Source organism: Amia ocellicauda, chromosome 1 (assembly GCF_036373705.1).
Source record: "Amia ocellicauda isolate fAmiCal2 chromosome 1, fAmiCal2.hap1, whole genome shotgun sequence".
NCBI lineage: Eukaryota > Metazoa > Chordata > Actinopteri > Amiiformes > Amiidae > Amia > Amia ocellicauda.
In genome coordinates this window covers 55,976,317-56,001,621 of record NC_089850.1, presented here as the reverse complement: position 1 = coordinate 56,001,621, position 25,305 = coordinate 55,976,317, and the positions used below count along the sequence as shown (strand labels likewise).

At 39.8% G+C, this 25,305-nt stretch overlaps 1 protein-coding gene across 6 annotated transcripts in view; it reads left to right on the top strand.

The window, feature by feature from the left end:
* The window catches only part of scn3b (sodium channel, voltage-gated, type III, beta), a 42,812-nt gene extending 18,153 nt beyond the window's left edge, over positions 1-24,659 (top strand). For 2 of the 6 annotated variants that reach the window (XM_066709891.1, XM_066709900.1), the window contains 6 exons: positions 3,226-3,319; positions 8,448-8,614; positions 11,820-12,048; positions 12,733-12,871; positions 15,401-15,488; positions 16,833-24,659. In XM_066709891.1, coding sequence (XP_066565988.1) covers positions 3,268-3,319; positions 8,448-8,614; positions 11,820-12,048; positions 12,733-12,871; positions 15,401-15,464 — 651 coding nt within the window. In that variant the 5' untranslated portion in view covers positions 3,226-3,267 and the 3' untranslated portion in view covers positions 15,465-15,488; positions 16,833-24,659. Of the gene's footprint in view, positions 1-2,263; positions 3,027-3,225; positions 3,320-8,447; positions 8,615-11,819; positions 12,049-12,732; positions 12,872-15,400; positions 15,489-16,224; positions 16,260-16,832 lie in introns of those variants that run through there. The other 4 variants (XR_010817444.1, XM_066709907.1, XM_066709923.1 and 1 more) reach the window with 4 other exon arrangements.
* Positions 24,660-25,305: the final 646 nt, after the last annotated feature.

Below are 25,305 nucleotides of genomic sequence, written 5' to 3'. Positions count from 1 at the left end.
AGGTCCTGGAGTGGCCTAGCCAGTCTCCAGACCTTAATCCCATAGAAAATCTGTGGAGGGAGCTGAAGGTTCAAGTTGCCAAACGTCAGCCTCGAAACCTTAATGACTTGGAGAGGATCTGCAAAGAGGAGTGGGACAAAATCCCTCCTGAGATGTGTGCAAACCTGGTGTCCAACTACAAGAAACGTCTGACCTCTGTGATTGCCAACAAGGGTTTTGCCACCAAGTACTAAGTCGAAGGGGTCAAATACTTATTTCCCTCATTAACATGCAAATCAATGTATAACTTTTTTGAAATGCATTTTTCTGGATTTTGTTGTTGTTATTCTGTCTCTCACTGTTAAAATACACCTACCATTAAAATTATAGACTGATCATTTCTTTGTCAGTGGGCAAACATACAAAATCAGCAGGGGATCAAATACTTTTTTCCCCCACTGTAATTATTATTATTTTGTTTTATTTCTTCAACTGTTAAATATAATACAATGTAGTGAATTGCCTTAGAAAGAACAACCTCTCCTAGTGTGAGCTAAATTATCTGTAATGTATTTATCTTTATTGATTATTTTCTCAATATAAAATAATTCCTTCTTCCTGGTATTAAGAATGGCCCCTTGTCCAACTGTGGAATGCAGTTTTTGGATACAAAAAAATCTGAATCTGTGAACTGTAGCAAATTGCCTAATCTGTCTGTGCCTCCATCCTTCCAGTTGTTAATTAGTGTCAATTAGATTATTTTGATAGTAAGAACAAGGATTACTGGACACTACAACTAAACCTGAGTAAGAGGCAGATAATGCACTAAGTTATATTTTTTCAAAAGACGTTTATGAATCCGAGCATCTGGGCCTGTCTGCTGTGATACTGTCATCACCCTCCCCTTGCTGTATCTGTCCCTTGTGCCCCTTCACAGTAGGGCCCACAGGGAGCCTCCAGTCAGCCTTGTTGTTATTAAGGTCTGGCCCATAGCTCTGTATTCAGGATGGCAAGCAGAAACTCTGTTTGCCTGCAAATATCTTCTTAATTAAATCTTATCGTCAAAAATTATTCCCTCATCTCATCAGCATTTGATGGGCTCTGCGCTACATTTGTAACGTCTGCTGTCATCCCGACACAAAGCATACATGAGAGGTGTTTCAACTTCATGAATTCTCCACATGTCCCGAGGACCACGACAAATTATGAACTGATGCCTCGAAATTACCGATTACATTGAGAGACACCCAGGGGCTGAAAATCAAGGTCAGGCCAGGGGTGGATTTAATTTGGTGTTGAAACTTTGAGAGGGAATCCCGCCCCTGTTATCTATTCTCCAGCCTGGCTAAAGCAGGAGCACTAATCTCCAAATGCCACCGCAGTCGTGGGCTTTAATGTTACGTCTCTGACCAGCCGAAGAATGTGAACTAATGGTGATACAGCTCTCTTCAGACTTAGCTACAATCCCTTAATGAATGATTGATGCTGTGTCTGTTATGGAGGGATTGCTGCTGTTGCGGGTGGGCTTGGTTTCGTAGGATAGCAAACTCAGGGAGGCAGGTGAGTGACGGCTCGTCTGGCCTATGCCATGCTCTCCCATCCTGCTCCTATTTGGTGTTGACAGAGCCCTTGTCACAGTGTCTTGCTCTGGGGAGAACACTGACACCCCAGTCGACACACTCTCCCGCTGCGGAAAACAACCGGGACATTCAGAGATGGTACCTGAGACTTTGACATACCCATGGGATTGCCCCAGGCAGTACACAGCAGTTCTGTCTCTATGTGTGTGTGTGTGTGTCTGTTTTTATCTGTCTTCTTACCTACCTATATGTATGTGTGCTGATCTATGCATTTCTTTCTGTTTTTCTGTCTTATGTATCTGTCTGTATTTAATTATTATCAGAATCAAACAAAATATCAGTAGTTACCTGATTCACCAATTCAAGTAAATAAATGATTGTGTCTACTTTCTAGAAAGATGTTTCATCACTATTTAAAAAATCGAGAGAGAAATGTCTGAAATATATTAACGGTGATTCTATGCAAGTCTTTCTGACCCAATATGATAGGATTTTGTAGGAGAAACATATTAAACCTCGCCATGCTGAGGCTGTGAGAGGTTTGGAGACGATATGCCACGATGACACCGACCTTAGCTTGAGCTCTGTGTCTAGTTCTCCATCTCAATAAAAAAAGGACCCACCCCTTAGCTTTCGTCTGAATCACAAATACAAACCAGTGGAAGCTCAGTCCGCGAAGTAGTAGACAGAAGTGGGAGCGGCACACACGCATGCGCGTCAATTAATTTCATGTTCTAGAAACATTGCCCGTTTTGGACACAAAGAAATCACCCAAAACATTGGCAGAGCGGACCGAACCGACAATCCAGCCAGTCCCCACAAAGAAGAAACGGAATATGGCAGGATGATTCTTCAGAATAATCATATCAATACATCATTTTGCCTAATACGTTTATAATTTATACATGCAGCTACGTGCTATTCACTTTCTGGATTAAGCATCTATTTTTCATTATCATTCTCCTTCTTCTTCTTCGTTATTTGATGGTCGAGAGAACTCTGTGCACAAACAAACAAGGACCTTTTCTTTCACTCCCAGACGGAGGCAGGAGGGAAACCCGGGCAGATTTCCGATTTTAGTTGGAATCTACAGGTTTTTTGTGCCATTGATCTCGCCGTCTTGTTCCATTCACTATGGCAACAGGAGGTGTCTAAACTGCAGAGATGCAATAAACTAGGGAGGAGACCGAGGTCCTGCAAAACCAAAAAATACTAAATAAATAAAGGACGGTGTTTTGCACGACTCCCGACTAACAAAAGGCGCCCTTTTCCTCGGTTGCACATATATCTCTGCGATGTAGGATGCGTACCTTCTGAGGGCAGTGTCAGTCGCCAGCTGGTTGTCTCATCTCTGGGCATCAGGGCGAGGGAAGGTGCTGAGGCTGCGGGGCGACCATGAGGAGCCGCATCCAGCGCCGCGTCGCTCACTAGCCGCCCGTCTGCCAGGCGCTGTCCGCGGTGCTGAAAGTGCGTCTAGCGCGTCTCTGCCATTCCGCGCAATTAAAGAAATGGCATCTTTCGACGGATAAAATCCCAACCACACATACACATACATTGTTCCTACAGAGGCACGGGCTAACTTTTGTAACTGCCATTGCTGCCGAGGATCAATAAAACCCGAACTTGTTGAGATTCAAGTGTTTTCTTTCTGTCTTATTACATACAGGGAGGACATAGGCGTTTTCTCGGACTGGGACCATCGAGCACGATGCACCCAATACGGATTCTCATACACTCAGTACCGCTATTGGTTTTAGTAGGTAAGTAATGGGCGGTGTGTAGTCTGGTACTTTTCACGCACAGGTTACACACATGACTGTTTTTTTAATTGTAATACTACTCCCAATTTGAACTATAAGCACATTAACAAAGGGTTCCTGGTTTATGAACTGGTGTCTGCAGATAAGAGCACAATTAAACGTGAGATTGAGATCTAACGTCATATACATGTAAGTACTTTTAACTGAAAAAATACGGTGTAGCAAAAACCATCAAATACATGCTCTTTTGTTTTGTTTTTGTTTTTTTCAATATTTGAGAATGGAGTAAACACTTTTCAGAAAGTAGGCGACTTGAAAACATCCACCCAAGTAAGAACAAACATTAACTAAAACGAACAAAGTACTGTTGGAAATAAACCTCACCAGCTGGGGATGATCCAAGCTTTGTGTGTGTCTTGAGAGTTGCATGTCTGTAAAGGACGCAATAATAATAATAATAATAATAATAATAATAATAATAATAATAATAATAATAATAACCTGCATGTACTTTCTGTAATTGTTTAGGCTGATTTTATAATGATTTAAAAACACGAAGGATAGGCGTGTAAAAAACACGCCCCTATTTTTCCCCCTAACCAGTCCATCACTAATTGAACAAGGTTGGAAGAGTTAGCGGCAAGTTTGGTTTAGTGGTGAGTGGTTGTAACGCAAAGAGGACTGGAGCGCAATCAGATGGACAGCATTTCAACTAATGCGGATGGATAATTTGCCAGCTGAATCTGTAAAGACAAATGAAAACTAAAACACAAACAAACAATAATAATACTTTAATGTTATATTAAATGCGGAGTATTTCGTTAACAAATTATGCAGTCATTACGTCTTCACTGTGCAACGGAGCTACTCATTAATCAATGAGCCAACGGATATCAACTTTTGTACCAAGTGTGGTACAAGTAAGTGATCAGGTTTTAATTTCTTATTTAGTTTAAATTGGAAGTGCATTCATATTTTACGAGGGCATTAATTTAATAATTAAATTCCCAGTGGGAATGAATTACCCCTACAAACGTGTATCGCACTATAAAACATGTTTTCAGATTAATACTGTATTGGGGAAGAGCGATAATGTGGCGTGCAATCTTGAGGTGGACAAAAATATCCCAGAAACGGATAAAAATCCTTTTCTTGTTCATATTTCATATTGATCTATGTATTTCCCTTGTCCGCATGTAAGTATTTCACGGGTGTTTTCACATTATGGTTTATTCTGTGTAATTTAAGCAATGTTGTATCTCGTTGTGAAAAGGTTATGTGACATTACAAATCCTGAATGAGCGTAGCATTTATTGTCTAGTGACTATTGCAAATTTATTTATATTCAAGCAGCCTTCATGGACGTACACGAAAGACAATCAGCAATTCAATTGTTTAATCCACTATATCAGGGGTTCCCCGTTCCTGATTGCTTAAATGATTCCTTAATTGAACTAACAATGCACTATAAGGCTCAATTATATAATTGATCCCCTGCAGGGCAGTGGGTCCTCCAGGACCGGTTTGAGAACCCCTGCACTATATAGTTGTGTTCTCTCATCAAGAGATCAGCTGTCATTGGTAAGATATAATAATAATAATAATAATAATAATAATAATAATAATAATAATAATAATAATCTGAGATTAAATGAAGGAGTCGATAAGGTTTGTCCTGTGGGTTTAAATACAATTTCATGTGGCAGGTATAGGGTTAAACAAACAAACAAAGAAAACATATATAATTTAATTGTTCATGGTAAGGTACATTGATTTACCCTTAAAGTGTACATCCAAAACAACCATTTATTAGATCCATACTAATCCTGTGTGCCTAAGAACATTCATGTAATGTTGAGCTTTATTGTACGACATGAGAGCCCAGTCTTACTCTCCATATGGGAATGGCAACGTATTATTTGCTTCACTCGAAACAAAGATGACAGTAAACTTATGAATCATTATTATGTATTTGTTTGCAGACACCCTTATCCAGGGCAACTAATATTTTTTAATCATGTCCCACTTCATGAAAAGCCTGATCAGCTTTCAGAAGAGCATCCTGGAATTGTTTTTGTGTAAAGTCAAAGAAGGCTGTTGTAGGCAGTCGGCACTCATTTTTCTTGACAAGACTGGAGGATGGATTGTGAGTTGATCAAACGTAGAAGTTTTGCACTAATCGGGAGTCTGGTTCCTTTGTTTGTCTCAGATTTTGAGGGGTTATATTTTCTTTTTATGATTGAAATGGACTGCCATCTTACTATTGTTAAATGACATTACCTGGAACCTCAACCCATTCTCTGTGCTCATGAAACAAACAGATTCCTGACTCCTTTATTATTATACCTCAGGTCTACCGGATTACTGCTGTAATCTTCGCCTCAGAAATACTTTACTGATCCAAGCGATTTTAGTAATGGTAACAGACAATGTGCTGTCTTGTTTTATTCTGTAGTTGTTTTATTATTATTGTTATTATTATTATTGATTAAGTGGATTTTTGCACCTGAAGAAGTTGAATTTCACTCTGTTTCATTGGAGCTGACAGCTGCTGACATGAAAATCTTTCCATTATATGAACAGACTATCACAATATGGGACTTGTTTGTTCTTATTCAGAAGGTAAATGATAAATTACCTGCAAAATGAAGCACTATATGAAGCTTCATTGTTTCTCAAGCCAGATCATCTAATTAGTAATCCAGCAGTGCTTACACAACTGTAACCTTTGAGCTCGCAGTGTGACTCGGCTGTTGTGCTTTTTCCTCTCTTCTCTGACGTTTCCATGCTTCAGACCAGCCATTTTCAGAAACAGTTTGATCATAGCTGACAAAAAATTGTGCTTTGGGCCCTTGTCTCGGATGCTAGAGCTTATATAACAGATGTAGATTCCTGAATTCCTGCATTGACACAAATAAGGCACAACGCAGAGATACAGTTTATGGCTCTTGCTTCACTGTTCCCGGCTGCACCTCAGGGCTGTTGACAAGGTGTTAGAAACACTGAATAATACGGCGCTGAACAGAAGAGCCAGTTCTTATACCAAACCTGAGCTTTGTAGTCGGTTTACAGTGAAGAGAAAATATTATAGTGCCTTCTAAAGTCTGTTGTGGTATCTTCTTATGTGTACAACCATAGTAACTCAAGGCCTTGATCCTGTGAAGTATTTTGCATCAGTTCAGGGTTTTTCCTGCTCCTGTAAAGAGCAAGAATACAATCTTGTGGGAGTAAAAAAAACAAACGTATCTGTCTTAATTAGGTAAATATAAAACCAGCATCTTTATACATTTTCTTTCATTTTAATTAGGGGAAAAATAGATGTATATGTAGCGTGAATATTGTAACTACAAGTGGTTAAGTCATCATAGCACTTTAATATTTCTTACACCAGACGCTGCTTTTTCCCCAGTCTGGAAGGTACTGGACTGTGAAGTCACTGTGCAATGTTATGTAAAAGTGAATGTTGTAGTGTCTCATTCAAGTTGAGTGCACTGCAACAAATCAAAGTGTGATAGAACAAAGTCTAGCTTTTATTTTGCTGGCAACAAAAGCAAAGTTCCCTGCGGAGAATGCTCTTAATCGTGGATCATGTAGGTGGCTGTTTTTGTATATAGCTTCATGTAAGGGCTTGATAATTTGGTGCCAAGGTACTGACTTATAATTTCTGGAGCTTGTTATTTATTTGGCTCTTTTATCTGAAGTGACTTGTACTCAACCAGACCATTGCTAAAAAGACGTACAAGGAGCTGCCAAGCTTTAGAGAGTGCACAAATTACATACTCTAGCATAGTTTGACAAATAATATACAAATTACAGCAAGTACAAGAAATAAGATGAAGGGCTACCATGCTTAAAGACATTAACTATTTTCCCAATCACAGTGATGACGCCTGATACCGATGGAACAAAGCCAAAGAAACAGGATCAGTTTTAGGAGCAGGTCTATATCCTTCTGCCATGTGATTTTAATTTGCATCTTCGTATCTTTTTTCTCAAGAAAAACCTGACATGCACCCTGTAATATTCTATTTAGAGCATGTCTGCAAATAGATGTTGTGATCTTCTAATCCAAGTGGCAGCTGCTGTGTGATCTCTCTCGAGACTGAGAAATTGAACTCGCGGAGTCCTAGACCGGCAGTTGCGTCCACAGTATACAGTATGCCAATGTTTTCATCCTGGGACGGATTTCCTACATGCCATTAGAGATTATATTTCTTATTAGAGGTCAGGGTCAGTGGGTGGGGGAAGGGTTTCTGTCTGCAGGGTGGGTGTACCTCCCCCTGTCACGTAAAACAACCAGATTGCTAGTCTTTAGGGTTTGACCAAGTGCAATTATATAAACAACGACAATAACAAACACTCAACCAAAGCACTCTAGGATTGCATTAATAATTCATCCTGGCTTGAATGCATCCTTACATTGTTTTTGTTTTTCTGTTATTAAACAATTATGAATGAACGTGAAACTGACCCCTGCTTTCACATTTCCGATTGCACGGCTTTTCAAAGTATTTTACCTGTGTCTGTGACCTTCAGTTACTAGCTTTTCAGATTTCACTGTAACATTTCAAATGATTAAAACATACAAGCAATTATCTCTGCCCTTCTTTCCTTCATCCTGAGCAATAAAAAGATGGCAGTAGATATAGGTCAGTTCCAATTTAGACTAATTGATTTAGAAGATGCTTCCTTTGTTGGATGCTGAGCACCTCTTATGAGTCGGATGTTTTTGGTTATCAAGGTATCACATCCTTTTCCTCCAGCACAATCAGTCTTGATTGTGCTCATTATTTAAAAAGTGAAGGTTTGTTAAGCATTTGGCAAAGTCTTAGTGCAGAGTGTTTTGGGGGAGTATTAGCTTCTATTTGCTTTCCATGCTTTATTATTATTACAGAGGAAGTGAAGTGTTGAATGTACTCTGCAGTTACCTGAGGTTTATTTAAAGCTTATCTTAGTGATGCTTTACATGAGCAAAACCCGAAGTCTGGTGGAAGAGCTTCTAATAATGTAATTTCATGATATTATTATTAAGAGCTCAGCTGGAATGAAACCACGTAGACCCCAAGGACCAGAGCGGGGCGCACCTGCTGCAGCTGATGGAGATCTGACCCTGTCTCTGTCTCGACAGTGCAGGTGAGCTTGCCTGTGTGTGTGGAGGTCCCATCGGACAGCGAGGGCGTACAGGGGTACCCCATGAAGCTGACCTGCATCTCCTGCATGAGGAGGGAGGAGGTCGAAACCACCACCGAGGTCAACTGGTACTTCAATAGCAGCACTGGCAAACTGCAGACCCTGGTAGGTCCACATGAACTTCTTCCTGTTACTGTCTTACCTTACATGACAGGATTTTCCATACAGAACCATTTGTTTTTCTTTTAGGTTGTTTTTCGCAGAGAATGGGTGAATAAAACACCTGTTGTAATTCAGTGGTTCGGAGAACATTTATACGCTACTTAGTCCTTTTTATTTTTATTATAACACTACTTATAAAAGTAAAGTGAATTGTATTGAACACAATCCAATAGTAACAGCAGGTTTAATAATAATTAGGATTAATAATATAAAATGGAAAGGGTTTTTTATCTGAAAGAATATCAAGGCCAGTCCACACGGTTTGAATTGAGCTGGCAATTTCCAGTGCAAAAAAACATCTCAAAGAATCTCAATGGCAAATACAGAGCATCCGGAAAGTATTCACAGCGCTTCACTTTTTCCACATTTTGTTGTGTTACAGCCTTATTCCAAAATGGATTAAATTAATTATTTTCCTCAACATTCTACAAACAATACCCCATAATGACAACATGAAAGAAGTTTGTTTGAAATCTTTGCAAATTTATTAAAAATAAAAAACAAAAAAAGCACATGTACATAAGTATTCACAGCCTTTGCCATGACACTCAAAATTGTGCTCAGGTGCATCCTGTTTCCACTGATCATCCTGTGGTAAATTCAGTTGATTGGACATGATTTGGAAAGGCGCACACCTGTCTATATAAGGTCCCACAGTTAACAGTGCATGTCAGAGCACAAACCAAGCCATGAAGTCCAAGGAATTGTCTGTAGGCACAGATCTGGGGAAGGGTACAGAAAAAATTCTGCAGCATTGAAGGTCCCAATGAGCACAGTGGCCTCCGTCATCCGTAAATGGAAGAAGTTTGGAAGTTTGGAACCACCAGGACTCTTCCTAGAGCTGGCCGCCCGGCCAAACTAAGCGATCAGGGGAGAAGGGCCTTAGTCAGGGAGGTGGCCAAGAACCCCATGGTCACTCTGACAGAGCTCCAGTGTGTCTCTGTGGAGAGAGGAGAACCTTCCAGAAGAACAACCATCACTGCAGCACTCCACCAATCAGGCCTGTATGGTAGAGTGGCCAGACGGAAGACACTCCTCAGTAAAAGGCACATGACAGCCCGCCTGGAGTTTGCCAAAAGGCACCTGAAGGACTCTCAGACCATGAGAAACAAAATTCTCTGGTCTGATGAAACAAAGATTGAACTCTTTGGCCTGAATGGCAAGCGTCATGTTTGGAGGAAACCAGGCACCGCTCATCACCTGGCCAATACCATCCCTACAGTGAAGCATGGTGGTGGTGGCAGCATCATGCTGTGGGGATGTTTTTCAGCGGCAGGAACTGAGAGACTAGTCTGGATCGAGGGAAAGATGAATGCAGCAATGTACAGAGACATCCTTGATGAAAACCTGTTCCAGAGTGCTCTGGACTTCAGACTGGGGCGAAGGTTCATCTTCCAACAGGACAACGACTCTAAGCACACAGCCAAGATAACAAAGGAGTGGCTACAGGACAAGTCTGTGAATGTCCTTGAGTGACCCAGCCAGAGCCCAGACTTGAACATCTCTGGAGAGATCTGAAAATGGCTGTGCACCGACGCTCCCCATCCAACCTGATGGAGCTTGAGAGGTCCTGCAAAGAAGAATGGGAGAAACTGCCCAAAAATAGGTGTGCCAAGCTTGTAGCATCAAACTCAAAAAGACTTGAGGCTGTAATTGGTGCCAAAGGTGCTTCAACAAAGTATTGAGCAAAGGCTGTGAATGTGCTTTTTTTAATTTAATACATTTGCAAAGATTTCAAACCAACTTCTTTCATGTTGTCATTATGGGGAATTGTTTGTAGAATGTTGAGGAAAATAATGAATTTAATCAATTTTGGAATAAGGCTGTAACATAACAAAATGTGGAAAAAGTGAAGCGCTGTGAATACTTTCCAGATGCACTGTAACAGCTTCAGATTTAAGCAGTACAAAGCAAGCCTCCAGATAGCTATACTTCTCAATCATTGCAGTGTTATTCATTCATTCAATCATTCATTCAATCAAGTGCGGCCTTTACATTTTCAGAGAAGGTTCAGTTCCCTCAGTCTCTCAGTAGGACTTTCCCTTCAGACCTGGAATAAGTCTGGTTGCTCTCCTCTGAACTGCCTCTAGAGCAGCGATATCTGTCTTGAAGTGTGGAGCCCAGAACTGTCCACAGTATCCAGATGAGCTCTAACTAGTGCATTGTACAGTCTGAACATCACTGCCCTTGTTCTCAATTCTACACTTTTGACAATATACCCTAGCATTGTTTTTGCCTTTTTTTATTGCTTCCCCACATTGTTTGGATGGAGAAAGTGAGGAGTCCACATAGACTCCTAGGTCTTTCTCATGCGTTACTTCATCTAGTTCTATCCCTCCCATAGTGTAATTATAGTGGACATTTTTGTTACCTGCATGTAATACCTTGCACTTGTCCACATTGAATTTCATCTGCCAGGTGTCGGCCCACAACTGAATATTATCTAAGTCCCTTTGAATAACCTGTGCTGCTGAGATTGTATCTGCTGAGCCGCCTATTTTAGTATCATTTGCAAATTTGACAAGTTTGCTAACTATCCCAGAGTCCAGATCATTAATATAGATTAGAAAATGAGCTAAATGTGTGAACAGGTTGGACAGAATCCAAGCATGTTGTGAGAGAAACCTCAGCCAACATGTTACATTATTTGAATATTGCCAATTAACAAAAAATGAGGAAATGTCTGCAAAGAATTATGCTGGCGACTGCAGAAGAAAGAATTGTCCGGAGCAAATTCAAACTGAACCAAAATAAATCATATTAAAATACCACAGTCTGTTTTCCTGTTGGTAATACATTGGATTAAATTGGATATCTGCCAGATGAATGACGTTCATTACTTCTATTTGTGCCACAACGAAAGATGACAGACATGACATGAATATATCTTATTTAAACAGTAAGAGAAGACTTTTCAGAGCATTCTGCTGAGCTTACTTCTGATTTTGGAAAAGTATAAAAACGAAAGGTATGAATCTAGTGCGGCTCAATGTGTGATTGTTTTGGGGAGAGGGAGGTTCATTTTTAAATTATTTTGAGGCATTAACTCGGGGTTGGATTGGAGCACATTTTCCTCTGTAGTGAACCGACTTCAAGGGCCGCCATTTGATAATCCAGCAACTGTCTCTCTCCACTCCCTCCATGGCAGATATTCACGTTTCGCAGCGAGAAAGACAACTACACTAATATGAACTGGACTGGCCGTCTGCAGTGGGACGGCAGCCATGACCTACAGGACGTCTCCATCAGCATCGTCAACATCACCCAGAGCGACGCGGGCACGTACACCTGCGAGGTGAAGAGAGAGTTCATCTACAAAGTGTACAGGAAATCCCTCACCAGCACAAAGGTCATTTTCTTAGAAGTGAAGAGTGAAGGTGAGACTGCAACTGCTGCTGAAACGTGTGGTGACTTAAGAGCTTTTAAACCTGGGGCAGGCTACCTTCTGAACTCACTTCCACTCCATCTATGTATTATTATTATTAGTTGTAGTAGTAATAGCTGGAGTAATGAGTTGTAGTTGCATTATTAGCTTAATAAAGATCAAGTAAATTAATCACTTAGACTTAGGTAAGGATTAAGTAAAAGATCTGGGTGAGAGACGCAGATAAGGACAATTCAGTTCAAGTGGCAAAGAAGATGATCCTCGCCGTTGACTTTTTATGGATATAATTGAAATGGTTTTATTGGAGCATGCAGATTACTTATTTGAATGCACATTGAATGCATATCTTTCAGAGAGACCATGAAAAACAATATATACTAATATATTGATATAGCTTTAGATTATATTAACCATTAAAAAATACTTTTTACTTGAATACTTTGGAGAGCCACTGTAACTTTAACAGTGGAGGAAGATCCAGCAGGCGTTCCAGTGAGGAGCATGATATGGGACACAGCTAAGGTTATTCCACTATGAAATTATATTATTTAACTCTGCTTTCTTCATACATATATTACATTTTCTACCCCTATGGAAATACACCTGTTGTTATTACCTCTCATTGTATACCTATACGGCCTTGTATTAAATTCCTTCCCTATCTGTCTCATTTTAGCGAGTGAAGACACCACTGCTGTCTACTCTGAGATAATGATGTACTTCCTGCTAGTGTTTCTCACCTTCTGGCTGCTGGTAGAGATGGTCTATTGCTACAGGAAGATATCGAAGGCAGATGAGGTCGCCCAAGACAATGCGTGAGTTCTGCCCTGTACTCGTAATCCCTGAAAAACATGCTGAATAATCTGGTTGAATTTGTGGAGGAAGTGATAAACCCAGTGAATGAAAAATAGGTAAAATTAAACTTCACACCTTTTGTAAAGTTAGGATGACAAGCTCTAGATTCATAAGAACTAGTGAACATCTGTTTGGGAGGGATAAGGCATTTGAACAGAAGGGACTAAGGGCTATCTGCTGAGTATAATATAGATTACTTTTTAACACTAGAACATGAGTTTGATCTCCTGCTTTTAAGATTTTCTTTTCGGTTTGAGCACAGAAAAATAACAATCCAATGGCAATTAATTGGGGTTTTCATTTACGAACCTCACCCCTGGTAAAAACAAATATAAAATCAAAACACAAACAAGTGTTCAGAGGTCATGGGCGTTGCTCTCAGTGTGAGAGAATTGACCATCTGAGAATCCTTGCCCAGGCTCTGCTAGAGTCTCAGGACAGGTCACCCCCCCGTAACGAGATATTTCTGCACACCCAGCAGTCACTCCGTCACAGACACCGGGATCCTGCTGACCGGAGCGTAACTGTCCTCCACACACACTGGCAGGCAGCCGTGTGCACCAGCAGGCAGGCAGATTACGCAGCTGTTTATCAGTGCTGGGGGACACAGGTCTTTCTCTACTAGCTGCCCTGGATTCATTCTATTAATTCCCCCATCATGCATCAGTGGCCTGTTGGGTTCGCATATTTGGTCTTGTTAGTATTTACCTTTAGCTCGGTGCCAGCTGGGAAGCAGGAGAGGAACAGAGCTTGTGACCCTGAAAAATTATTCTTTAATGCTTTTTTTTTACATTAAGAGCTATTTACCCCTTTCTGCTAAAAATGTGAACGGATGTTATACATTTGCCCCATTAGGTTAGGTAGTTTGTTATATTTAACCAACATCAGATACACTTCTGAGCTTGTGTTCCTGTGCTTTTGTGTTCCTGTGATTTAGATTTATTGAGCTGTTGTTTGATTTGCTAATTTCAATGTCAATGTGTTGGTTCTCTGTTTTTAGTTCATGTTTTCTGTTGTTGTTTGGTGACTCTGATCACAGCAGACAGATTGCATAAGGGCAGGGCAGAGGAAGCACAAACACACACACACACAGGAACACATAACCCACTTCTCACTTCTCCGGGCAATCAATATGGTGGGTATAAAGGTTGCTAGGCCTTTGGTTAATTATTTATTACACAGACGTTGGAGTGCCCTGCTCTCTTCCTCCTGATATTTACACCCTCACCTGCACACATTTATACACTCCTCTGCAAGCCCAGACTGCATGCTAAGGCGCTTGCTAATTTTAAACTCTGCAAAACCACAGAGCTCAAGCTACACAGTTTATCAATGCCAGAATCATAGCACCTGCTCCTTCACAGCACGGATCCGCTAATCTTTCCTTTATTAATTTGATTTGATTTGAAAAAACAACCAAAACCCCCCTAAAAAGTATTAACCAAAGCAGTTTTATTCACCCCCACTTTGCCCGAGGTTTTTATTCAAGATAATACGCAGCCCTGGAGGACACATTAAGTATATATATATATATATATTGTGGGAATGATTTAATGATATCGTGGGAACAATTTAATTATATCGTGGAAACGTTTTAGTATATTGTGAGGACGATTTAATTATATTGTGGGACCGATTTGTGGAGCTACATAATTTGTAGTAGTCCCTTTTACTTCCTGTTTACATCACCACTGCAGGCACGTGCATGTGACAGGATCGCATTCAGAAGGAAGTGATGTATGGAGTGAATCACAATTAGAGAGTTATGTTCAAACATAACCATTACTTTTCAAAGTCTGTATGTTTGCAGTTAAGAACGTCCTACTGCTATGAATAATGGACGGATATGTTTGTACTGACATAAACAATATGATTATGACGTTAAGCCGTAATTCACGCTTGTTCTTGTAGCCAAGACACTTTTGTTTTAGTATCACTTTAAACATCAAATATTTTGTGCAACAGCTTGGATAGTGCCAGTCTTGTCATTTATAGTTTGGATGTAAACGGCTATGTTTAAATTACAGTAAGCCATGTTGAGCATTCACATTAAGTGGATTATATGCAGGGCTATACATCATAATCATATTCACTCCATACATAGCTTTCTTCTGAATGCGATCCTGTCACATGCACATGCCTGCAGTGGTGATGTCAACAGGAAGTAAAAGGGAAAACTACAAATTATGTAGTTCCACAAAACGTTCCCACGATATAATTAGTGCACACGATATACTAAATCATTCCCACGATATAATAAAACGTTACAATGGTAACTTCATGTCCTCTCCAGGGCTCTGTAGTACAATGTATTATTTTTTTGGGGGGTGGGTTGTTGGATTATTTTCTCTATGAAACAACCCCCCAACTCCTCCCACCTGCCCGATCACATACACACACCCGCACAGAGCGCACATCTCAATCTGGTGCTGTAGGGAAGCACCAACTCTGCTTAGCTCTGCTATCTTTTTGTACCCATTTATTTACAGGACAGACTACCTAGCCATTCCATCTGAACAAAAAGAAAATCCGGGTGTTCCTGTAGCGGAGTAAAAGTGATTATCTCAAACCCGAATGGTATTTTGTTTCTCTTTTTGAAACTATTTCTGCTCAGAACCACCCTCCCCCCCACCCTCTCTCTGTACCCTTTTGAGCATAACCGACTGGATCCCTCCGCCCTGTTCCGTTTCCTCCATCACTCTGTGAAGCCCATGGTATTGTCACTTCCATCTCCCTTCCCCTCCAAACCAACACCTTTTTAAGGATTCTATCTTTGTATTACTTTTGATTTACATTCATGATTAATACCTTTTCATTGGATGACAGATAAGTGGAAGATCACAAAGGTTTATTAATGTCACGGTACCTAATAAAGTACAAGACGTAACAGCATTAGTCATAGTAATAAGACAAGTCCTGTTTCCTGTCAGTAATAACAGCCAGCAGTTTTAATTGTACTTCCTTACATTAAAATAACTGAAAATGTTAAAAAGGGGTAAGATAGCTGATACCATATTCTCTTATTCCTTAATTGTACTCATGGCGATTGCTGATATGGTTTATAATATTGTTTATATGCAAACAGTTTATGTTATTGATGTATATTGTCTTGAATAAAGGCAGCTACTAAATAACATAACTTGCATTAAATGTCCTGCCCCCATTGTTCATGTTCTCTCTCTCTCCGTCAGTGAGCTCTTGCCATGATATATCAGCATCTGCGAAAAGCTAGCAATGAGGTTTTTGTGTGTGAATTGTGTGTCATTTCATTCCTTCTTCACATTTCTTGCTGTGACTTCACCTGACTCCAAAGAAAGTGTGCAAAGAAACCTGCTGTGCATTAACTAGGTGAGGCAAGGCGAGGAATTCATCAGACTCAATACACGTGACTGCTTTGCTTTTTTGGGGATGGGATGATTCACTTTAGTCAGGGTTGATAATGAGGCCGTTCTCTAGTGTGTAGGACTGATGCAGTTCAGTGTTGCCCGGCTGTACATCTGAATAAGCAAGTGAGAGGCTTTGGAAACGTTTCCCAGATAGATTTGCTTGCCCTCTTTGCCATGGTAATGTTCTTCAGCCAAGAATTACTTCGAACTATGAAGTATTTGGAAAATGTCTAATTCTCTTTAAGTGTCCGGTCTCGATCTCTTGAATGACCATACTAAAGTGCTACAGAAATAACATTCAATATAAAATATGACACAAAACAGGTGGTGTATGAGATATGTGGCTTTTGAATTGAAACCTCGTCCACATAAGTTTTAATGAGTAGTCATGTGTCATGCAGAATGCTCTGATAAAATAGTTTCACATCAATAATACTTTTAAAAGAATTTGAACATCATGAAGAGAAATCGAACATTCCTCAAAATGGTGGCACTGCAGCCAGGCTTGATTGTTCTCTTTGGTTTTCTTTTCCAGGGACTGATTGATATGTTACAGTAACAGCCGACCGGCACAAGAGGGAAGGAAACTGAAGTCCCTGATAGAACAAACAACACAGGTGTACCATGTTCTTAATCTTGGATGTCCCTTGCAGTTTTCCTGTTCGTACTATGAGTCACAAAACAGCTCTAAGCAGTCCTGACGTTAGCATAGTAGAATCGGCTCTTCGTCTTTGTGGTGTGTTGTGCAAAGAGCCTCCCCATTGGTCCAGCAACACTTTAAATTCACTCTTGATTTTGTTTAGTTTTTTCCGTGACGCACGTTTGTGAAACGGTATTAGCCGAGATGCACTTTCCTCGTGGTGTTGAATGTCAGGCACCTGGCTTCACGCACTCAGTGAGACATGTTTGCGTAGCACAGAGAGAAATGTAGTCAGTAGTCACTTTCTGGTTTCACAAAGGATGGATTGCAAACCGCCGTTCTCAGTGTAATACGGACAACAGCGTGTAACTTTTTATTGTAGTTTAGCGGAACAGTGCAGCGCAATATTTTGGTCATTTTCACTGACATTTAGAAACTAGTGTTTTGACGTCTGTCTTCAGAAGAGACATCGACACCAGTTTGTTTTCTTGGGAGCGTTATACAGGTGTTCAAGTACTTTAAGAAACGGGTGCTTTTTGATTTGTTTGCTGTTGATTTCATTTCCTTTTTTTCCAGTTTTTTTTTTTTATCTCAGGGATGACACAATATAATCCGTAGGCTGGATTAGACACTGGCCTGGTTAATTACACAGAGGCAGCTGTAGGGAGGACCCAGACCATGGCCAAATCATCCCATCTCTCCTACCCCACCATCACTAGAGTCCCCAAGGTTGCGTGAATGGGCTCACGATCTAAAAAGGAACTGGGTCAAAAAAATCCTGAAAGGCACCATCAGCAGCCAAGGGGAAATCTGGCAGTGCGGTTAATTTATTATTGTTTGTTTGCTTCGGCACAACATGGTGGCTTGGCTGTAATTATTTATCCGGATTACGAGCTAGCGATCCACTCTCAAAAATGAAAGGCTCGTTTTATCGGTGTGGGAACTCAAAGGAGTAGTCATTTTAATTGAAACAAGGCATCTCAATTGTTAATTAAGCCAAATTCATTTTTCCTGCAGTATTATCATATTTAGCCTCGCCCTGCTCTTTCTGGGTGGCCTACTAAATATAGGATCAGTTTGAAAAGTGGAATGGAGTGGAATTATTTGAGCATAAATGTTTGTTTTAAAATTATCATCATCATTCTCTTGCTAAAGCCTCTCTGACACGTCGTACTTCAGATTTCTCCCTCACCTCTCTCGAGTTCGTGCACACTGGTCCCTTGACTGACAAATTCCCAAATTGTCTTGGAGTAAAAGCAACACGTTCACTTTGAGAAATGAAACTTCTAATACAAAGTGTCATAGTTACATTGTGTTGCTGGAATCTTTATGGAAGCTGATGACGTGGCCTTTCAGGATGCTGGTCTCAACCCTTCTCTGCATTTTTCTCAATGGTATTGTGGCATCCCAAACACAGAATCATTGTCGCCTGCCAGATGATAATGTGAATGTGAGAACTGTGAGTAGCTTTAATCTGAGCAATGCACAACTGTTTAGGATTTTTCTTTACTGTATATACGTGTGGACAGCATGCTTGATAAGTATGACTTTTCTGGAAATTTGTGACTAGTCTTGTGTACCAGATATTTGACATTTGTTTTTATTGTGAGAAACGAAGGCACAAACCTGTCTCTATGGCTTGTTCATATTTAAAGGCAGACTATTCCAAATTGAAGAATGATCTGAAAAACAAAAGGTACATCAACAGCACTGATCAAAATCATGACATACAAGCAAACCGACACAGTTTAGCTGGTGCATTTGAAGGTGCACAAAGTTGCAGTGAAGGTGGGAAGTGAATACACGGACAATAACCAATCGAAGCAGAATTTTGTAACATTTTATCTGATATACCTGTACTTTATAATCCACACATCTGTGTTTTAATAAACACTTCTTTTTTGTTATTTTTTGGTACGAAAGATCTTGTTTTCATCTGTTAAAAAGCATATATATAGTTTAATTACACACTTTCTAATGACGCCCCGTAACTAAACCGAATCAAAGTGCATTCTGTTGTTGACTGTTAACATGGCCTAAATATAACCCATCATCTTCTTATAACATTTCTATTTAAGAGCACTTTAGGTTTCAGGGAAATCCTGAGATCAATTCTTATTTACTTACTATTACTAGAAAACCACTGCCAGCTCTTTTCTACAGCTTGAACATGTTATAAATTATCTGTGGCATGTTGCCTTTGCACAACACCATTGCCTTCCTATTACTATCAGTAAGACTAAATACATTGACTTCTGATCTCTTTAGATCTATAATATTAGCAATATATTCAGCTTTGTTGTTACATCAAACAACCAATTCCAGTGAGTATATATGATATTCCCTCTGTTTTTATTTTCTCTGAAGTTGTCCATATCCCCCGTTGTGTGGTCCTATTTATTTTGGTAATTAGATTTGGGGGGAAAAAGTGTGTGATTAAAGGCCAGAATGAAAGGTATTACCATTTCTCTCACTAGTATTAATCTCAGCTTAGCCAACATGGCAGTTATGCACGTCCAGGCCAAATTAGAGAATATGACGAGGTTTGTTTTCAACAGTCTGCCTTTAACTACTCCTGTCCTCTTCCTGTTCTAGATTGACTGTGTTTTGGCCTTGCTTTGGTTCAGGGAGAGATTCAACCTGAAAGATCCTTCTTACCTAAACATGTACAGTCCTTCCTTTTTATATTCGCCAACCTCTTTGTCAAGGCCACAGCGTTCACAATCACTGGATGAACCATGGACTGTCTGTTCAATTAGTTTTGCATCCGTGCTGTGGAAAATAATCGACCGATTAGTCAATTTAGTTTTTCTGCCCGTCTCAAAAGCAATGCATTCATCACAGTTGGCACAGTGGGATTGCTATTACATGGCGGCCAAAGCTTTTGATTGCTGTTGTCCCGTGTAATCCTGCAGGTGAGATTGCCTGGGCATTTTTATTTTCATCCTGTACCAAGTGCCGGTGCATTACGCTCCAAACCCAAATCAAAGCCAAACAGGACAAGAAGTATTTTACCATCTGGCCCTAAATGCAATCGCAGGGAGAATATTATTTAGTTCTTCTTTCCAGATTAAACATCTGTAGTTTAAAACAGTTTTGTGTTACAGATAGCTTCTGATGCAGCCAACTAGATTATGTGAAATCCCACTTGGCACTTAAGTGAGGATAGCCCACAGTATTACAGTACTGTGGTATGGTATCATCATTATCCCGGCTCTGAACTGATTTCGAATATTGTAGGTAATAAGATGTATTCTGTTTTTAAAGATTGTTTTACAAACCATAATTTCTGGAAATGTGTGTTGTTATAATGGTGAGTTTTAATACAGTAAATAGGGGACCACAGTCATACACTGATCCCAGTGTTTTGATATGCTTTCCTGCTAAGCCGTGGGTGTGTGAATGTGTGTAGTGCATCCATATTGTATTACACTGATGTTTGGAGCTTTCTCTGGATACTTTTTGGTACTCAGGATAATTTTAGGTTGAATTTGTCCTGTATTATTCATTTGAATTACAAATAATCGGCTACATTTAAAGGGATATGTTTGCTTTTTATATGAATGTGAAATGCTCTCACCTTGTGTGCTCAAACTGATATCCCCTTTAAATAAAGTGCATGCAAATGACAATAATAAAGAAACAAACAAACCAAAACAAAAATGAATGTAAACATTTATCAAAACTGGCAAAACGACAACGGTATTGTTTCAGCTTCTGTTCTGTTCTGCTTCCATGAATCCTCGTGTGTGTGTGTGTGTCATTAGCCGTCACTCTCTCAACATTTCTCAGTCTTCACAGTTATACCTTCCGCCAGGTAATGACACTAATCTTTACACTTTTAAACTAATATGTGGTTTACAGACCAGATCAGGAAAAAAATACAATGATGACAACCAGCGTGCTTCAGGAGAAACATGGTTTCCACTACAGATGCCTCACAGGCTGGCTTCTTATATACTCCTAAGGTTTTTGATGATAATAAACAGTTACACATACACAGATAAACCTTCTCAATTTTCCCAGGATGGTTGTATCGGCTGAACTGTGATTTCTTGAAAATACTGCATCAGTTGTCTGGCATCTCATTAACTCATGAAACATCAGCCATGCCCAGTTACAGAATGGGTTTGACAGATGCTATTTTTTCCCCAAGACTAATACTTGAATTATGTGGAAGAAACCATGGAAAAACTATTGGTTTACAATGATTCATTTCACATAGGATGTAGCTGCATAACCATCAGGACCAGAGACAGAAATGGAGAGGGGAAAGAGGATGATATAGATTTAAAGCACACTTTCAAAAACAATAAGTGCAACATCAATGTTTACACTCGGGTATGTGATGATTGTACTCATTATGGCTAAGAAACAGGTGAAGGATGTTCTAAACTAAACTGTGCTTTTAGCATCATATTTAAATCAAGAATTGCCCATTATAACATGGATATTACACTTTATTCCTGCCTCCGTAATGCAGGGTGGATTTACACTCTTTGTTTTTCACATTCCCTCTCAACCTGAGGCGGCTTGTCCTTGAAAGACTGTACAGAAATACATAGAATACATCAACCGGTGGAGCGGAAAATTCAACTTCAAATCGGTCCTTTCCTCTTCTGTAGGGGGTTAAGAAGACCAAAGAGGAGGAATTAACAACAGATGATTTTTACAGACATGGCCGACACGTTTCAAATAACACCAGCTAGTGTGTCAACCTGCATGCACTATTGGAGAATACACCGATCAGCCATAACATTATGACCACCTGCCTAATATTGTGTAGGTCCCCCTTTTGCCACCAAAACAGCCCTGACCCGTTGAGGCGTGGACTCCACTAGACCTCTGAAGGTGTGCTGTGGTATCTGGCACCAAGACGTTAGCAGCAGATCCTTTAAGTCCTGTAAATTGCGAGGTGGGGCCTCCATGGATCGGACTTGTTTGTCCAGTAAATCCCACAGATGCTCGATTGGATTGAGATCTGGGGAATTTGGAGGCCAAGTCAACACCTTGAACTCGTGATTCATCAGACCAGGCCACCTTCTTCCATTGCTCCGTGGTCCAGTTCTGACGCTCACGTGCCCATTGTAGGCGCTTTCGGCAGTGGACAGGGGTCAGCATGGGCACCCTGACTGGTCTGCGGCTACGCAGCCCCAGACGCAACAAACTGCGATGCACTGTGTGTTCTGACACCTTTCTATCAGAACCAGCATTCACTTTTTCAGCAATTTGAGCTACAGTAGCTCGTCTGTTGGATCGGACCACACGGGCCAGCCTTCGCTCCCCACGTGCATCAATGAGCCTTGGCCGCCCACGACCCTGTCGCCGGTTCACCGCTTTTCATTCCTTGGACCACTTTTGATAGGTACTGACCACTGCAGACCGGGAACACCCCACAAGAGCTGCAGTTTTGGAGATGCTCTGACCCAGTTGTCTAGCCATCACAATTTGGCCCTTGTCAAAGTCGCTCAGATCCTTACGCTTGCCCATTTTTCCTGCTTCTAACACATCAACTTTGAGGACAAAATGTTCACTTGCTGCCTAATATATCCCACCCACTGACAGGTGCCATGATAACGAGATTATCAGTGTTATTCACTTCACCTGTCAGCGGTCATAATGTTATGGCTGTTCGGTGTAATATCACTTCTTTATACAGGTTTAGTGCTTTAAAATCGGTCTCCCCTTTGGGGGATAAAATGGTGGAATGAACAGCTTTTTAATTTGTCGCAAGTTCTTAGGCTGATTATATAAGAGTTCATTGTGTTAATTCAGCTGTGTGTTAGTGCTCTAGGAGCAATGTGGCCCCTGATTCTACACAGTGAACTCATTCTGTAGAAACATAACTAACTGCTTCTCAAAATAATATATTAACAAGATTTGAGTGTGTGAATGTAAACTGAATGCTCCCGTTATGCTGGAAATGTGATGTCGTCAACCTTTTCATTTTATAAACTGTACTTTTAATTGGTGTACAACATTTTAGAGGCCGGCAAACCATTTAGAATAGCTTTTTTTTTTTTTTTAAACAAAACTGCTCTAATAACAAATGCTTTTGGATATTTGGTCGGAATTCATTGCACCCGGCACCTGGACTGCCTGTCACATTGATCTGACTTTCCTGTTTGTTGCCAGAGTCGCATTTGCAAGAGTAATGCAACGATACAGTTTGGCATTAGATTAACAAGGTCGAAATAAAACGCTGTAATCGGGCCTCGAACAATTCCATTTGTTTGCCGTCTGAGATGACATCTGAGTTAATAATGTGTTGCTCCTTGAATGGGGCCAGTGAGCAAAGGAGCTTTTTCAATTTAGTAATCTTAATGAATGTATTAGCAGGAGACCTGATGGATTCCTAAAATGAATTATCTATGAACGCTCTGGACAGAAAATCCATCTCTCTAAATGGATTACATCTGTAAAGCGGATTTTTATTTTAGCTCCGTCTGGGATCACAATTCCCTTATGTAATATTCCTGTTCTACATTGTTCCAAAACAGAAAGGCCGATATCTGATCTCCCTTTCAGTCATTTATGAAATATATATTTTTCGGAAGACACAGAATTCTGGGTCAGAAGATTTTACATCACTGATACATTTGGTAAAATATAATGCTGTTCATGCATTTCCATACAACATAATTAATGTTCAAACTATAGTCAGTGAGTGCAATGAGACTTGTTTTAGACTTGTTATTTCGTTCTACAATCTTTTGATTTCAGTTTTCTAATGAGAATGCATATGTCCAAACTATTACAAATGAACTTCTTTCACTTCGATGATTCATTTTCAGGCAAACAAGAAACGGTGCAATTTTCAAACACAAATACCATTATGAAGAAGAATATTATAGTTCTGAGTAGCTAACCTCAACAGCTGGGTGATTTCAGCAAAACTACCAGGACAATATGAATCGCTGCACCAGCAGTCACCACTCCACTCTGAAGTATTTGAATCTACTGCATTTGTCGAGAGAAGAGTTTACTCTGGTTTACAGTTTCCTCATAAATCCAAACTAGGACACATCGACACCAGCCCTTCAAGAAATGTTTAGTCCCAAGCAAATAAGTACAAAACAGCAGGGACCTCAACACACAGTGCTTAATCTGGTCTCTAGACACTGATTAAACTGGTGCATAATACAAGGCAGTGCAAGCTTTCTAATAAGACTCATCTTAAAGATGTTTCAGTCTTATCACAAAGTGTGTTATGTGCTTAATGCTTAATTCAACTAATTGCTCTACATTTCGTATAAAATATAAGTGAGTAACAGTTGATTTAAATAATTAGCTAGTGGTTCATGTGGCTTTCAATTATTCAATGACTGGAAATATTAATCAAATTGTTCATTGAGCCCCCGTTATATGAATTGAATTTTAATCTTCAGGCATATGCTGGGCACCAAAAGTTATCAAACATTTTTTATCTTACAGGTGCTAACATATATTTTTATCACCACTTCTATGGAAATAAAATCTGTTATATTTGCATTGCATTGTGTTTATGTGCTTTGTTTGGGGTCATCTTGTGGGGAAAGTACCAGGATGTATAAATGTACTGAAGAGCAGCCAATCATGTTTGTTCATTGAGAGCTACCATGACATCAACGTGGCACATGAAACGAAGGTACCATAGTCGAGCCTTTTGTTGCACCAAACATTAACACTGTTTCAGGGGTTTAATTACATTTTTCAATCAATAAAAACATTTATTCTAATCAATCAATCAATCAATTTTTATTTGAATAGCACCCTTCGCTGGGTAGCCACAGACTGGTAAACATACAACAAACGTACCGCAAAATGAAATACATAAATAATAGAATAAAGTAAAAATAAAAATAGACCATTAACAGTTTAAGTGATCGAAAATTATGGGAATAAAATTTGAATAAACAAACCATTAGGCAAGAAGGATCATCCCATTATAATCCAATAATAATCTAATTGTTAGTTTGATTTACTTTATCTTGAAGTTAAAGACTTGGAGAAAGATCTTAGGGGACGTATTACAACAAGCATATGCAGTGATTTACATTTTTTTAATTACTGTTTTCAAGAAACTTAGTGCATCAGTCATTCACATTAATTATTATATTTGTAAAAGTAACAGCAATATTTAGTCAGATCTTTCCCTACTTTCTGTAAATTAGTATATTTTTTCTCAAATGGTGCGTCTGTCTCCCAGGTTGAATTGGCTCTGTTGGGAGATCAGTGATACAATGTTGCTCATGGGCTGCAATTACACGGCAGTGCTATAGATGGCGCTTTTTGGCGAGTTTTTAGGATTATTGTACCCGATGCTATGAAATGAATCGTCACAAAGGTTAGGATCATATTTCATACGCACAGCTTTCCAGGGCTCAGG